The sequence below is a fragment of the Cucurbita pepo genome, chromosome 8 (genome assembly GCF_057944985.1).
Source record: "Cucurbita pepo subsp. pepo isolate OVF chromosome 8, ASM5794498v1, whole genome shotgun sequence".
Taxonomy (NCBI): Eukaryota; Viridiplantae; Streptophyta; class Magnoliopsida; order Cucurbitales; family Cucurbitaceae; genus Cucurbita; species Cucurbita pepo.
Genome location: NC_141805.1, coordinates 3,887,477 through 3,890,386, shown reverse-complemented (window position 1 = coordinate 3,890,386; position 2,910 = coordinate 3,887,477). Strand labels below are relative to the sequence as shown.

Genomic DNA, 2,910 nt, shown 5'->3' with positions numbered 1-2,910 from the left:
ACACGTGACTTGAGTATTTTATGACAGTAAGTCACCCTATTGTTAGGGTCAATAATGCAATCACACACATAACATGATTGAGACATATCTTAAAACTGTCACAGTATTTCTCCACACATGGACCTACTAGATGGGCTCGTATAAGTACCAGACGACTTTTTCAACAGTAAGGTCACTTACTTGATTAGCTTAGGTCAATGTTATCAATTTATCCTTAGTGAAAGTTTGATTCTGTCATTTCAAATTGAAGTCAACCTATATGAACCTATGACATCACTTTTATGTTTGAACTTCTGCAAAACTATTTCTCTAATTTACAATAGTTCATGTGTTAAACTTTATAAAACATGAGAGTTTTTGCCGGAGTAAAGTCTTGGAATGTTATATATTTATACAATATTCAATATCCGAAAAGGAATATAATAAATTTAAATGAATTATAAAAGAATATAGAAATTAAGAAATTAAAGACTATAGCATTCAAAGATCAAATAAATATTGAATTTATATTTTTATTGATATCGATTATAATCTTAAGTAAGAGTCCAAGTAAATGGCTTTTCTTCTTTTTTTTTTTTAAACGCCAAGTAAATGGCTTATTTCTTATATTTAAATACTTCACCAGCCATTATCTCTATGCCTTGCAACTCTTACGCCCATCAACAGCGGCTCCGTCGCCGTCCGCCGCATCGGCAAACTTAAGATGCAGGCCGGGATCACGGTGGCTACACGACGAGTCGTACAGAACCGAATTGTTTACACTCTGAAAATTGCTATTCATAAATGCAGTCATCGGCACTTTCTTCTCTTTCTTTTCCTTCTTTTCCTTCTTTTTCTTCTCCTCCTTTTTCTTCTCCTCATTTCCATCCCGGCCGACGTCGCCGCCTTCTGTTTCGTTCTTTCTTACGGTTTCTCCGCCCAAACGGTGGCTGACCGACGACTTATCTATTTCCATGACTGCGCCGACATTATGTCCGGCGAGGTTTATAGACTCCGCTGCCTTCTGCTTTTCGTGTGGCTTTCCCGAGCCATACTCCGATGGCCGGTCAACCGGCTTCTCGACCGTCTTGTTGTACACAATGCTTTTCTTCTCTACCTCGGAATGAATTCTGTTATTGATCATATAAATAAATATTTCTTTTAAATAAATCAAATATCTTGTATCAATTTATTGCTCTAATTTCAAACATAAATGGTTTGAAATTAAAATTAATTAAGCTTAATTATTAAGTTTTTTTTAGGTAATTTAATACCCTCGTTGAGTGGTGGTCCCATTAACGGCGGTGAAATGGGTAGGCGGCAGAGCGAGAGGTGGCGGTGGCGGCGGCGATGTTCGCAGCGACCTTGACGGGGACTGAAGTGGGGATGTTTGGCTTAACCTGTCGGGATATTTGTTTGCAGGCGAAACCGGAGGCGATAGTTCGTCCTTGGGCGGCGGTGGGCTGGGCACACGTGTGACGGAAGGTCCATATTTTGGCGACGCAATGGGTGACGTGGGTTTCTCCGCAGGTTGAAGACTCTGGCTCCTCTTATAAAACGGCTGAGTTTCAGGCTTGAGTTGTGCAGCAGGCAGTGTGGTAGGGAGAACTGGCGGCGCCGCCATGGAAGGACGTTGTCGTGAGAGGCCAAAGCGAGGAAAATTTGACATATTGTTTTGGTAGCTAAGAAAATGAAAATCCAAATAAAATATGAAATATAATGAAAAGCCTTGTCTTTCTAATTTATTTATATTGTGGGAAATTAGAAAATTATAATACAAGATCAAATTATTCTTTAAAAAACTAATAATAAAAATCTCAATAACTTCTTTAATTATAATATGCTGTTGGGAAAAATATGAAGAAAAGAATCTGAAATAATCCTATTTATTAATTTAGTATTCATATATTTTCTTTTTCCTTAAACTACAAATTTAATTTTTTAAAAAATTCATTTTGGTATTTAATTTAACGATGCATTTCAAATCATTACAATTATATTTGTTTTCATATTTAAGAAAAATAAGAATAAAAATATGTTCTTAAAGTTTATGAATGGATTAAAGTTGGCCACCCTTCATTGGAACAAGGAATAATCTTCTATCCTTTGAACAAAATGCAAGTTATTCACGAGTGAAAATAACATTTTTCAAATTTATTATTTTATTATTGTTTTTAAGCTAACAACATTTACCGTTGATCTTGACATGCTTATGACAAGTCTTGAGAAGAACCCAAACTCCGTATTCATTTTTCGTCTAGCTTTATAGCTTCGTTGGACCTTGGATGAGGTTTGTCTTTGTCAACCAAACACAACTTGTGCACAATCCAAACTTGTTCGGCTACACACGTCGCCTATGCATGCTATGTTCAATCATTTGCAACCCGACCAACTTGCCTCTGCACTAGGCCAAGTCATTCGTTTCGACCTTGCTTCTACACGAAACCAAGGTCTCTCAACGCATCATCACATCACAGCATCATTTAGGTTTTCAATTAACACGACCATCATGTCTCAATTGTTGGGATTTTTGCCTTAAAGCCTCGTGATTAATTATTTAGGTTTTAACAATAATTTATATTATTTTATTTGTAATTTAATTGTTATCCCTCGTATGAAAATCTAAGGTTATTAATGTAATCTTGAACAGTATGTGGTTGACATACAAGAGGATCGTGTTCAAGTAATAACCTAAAGAGTCTATAGTATATTGATAAGGTTGGGTGCCTTATCCTAGTAACACTATTGATATGGCCCACTTTGTAATCGTTACAAATGATTTGATCCAAATCATTCATGTGAAAACATGTAAGTGTGGGTATCCTATACAATGAGTTTGTATAAGACTGGATCAAGAAATATTTAATTTCTCTTTATAAATCCATTAATTAAGAAAATTAATATTTCACATGATGATCATATGCGACTCGA

At 35.7% G+C, this 2,910-nt stretch overlaps 1 protein-coding gene across 1 annotated transcript; it reads right to left on the bottom strand.

Annotated features, from left to right (window-relative positions):
- Positions 1-479: 479 nt before the first annotated feature.
- Positions 480-1,701, bottom strand: LOC111799750 (uncharacterized). Its single transcript, XM_023683209.2, has 2 exons — positions 1,254-1,701; positions 480-1,109 (listed from the first exon to the last, which is right to left on the bottom strand). The coding sequence occupies exons 1-2, from the start codon at positions 1,646-1,648 to the stop codon at positions 635-637; spliced, it is 870 nt and encodes a 289-aa protein (XP_023538977.2). The 5' UTR covers positions 1,649-1,701; the 3' UTR covers positions 480-634.
- Positions 1,702-2,910: the final 1,209 nt, after the last annotated feature.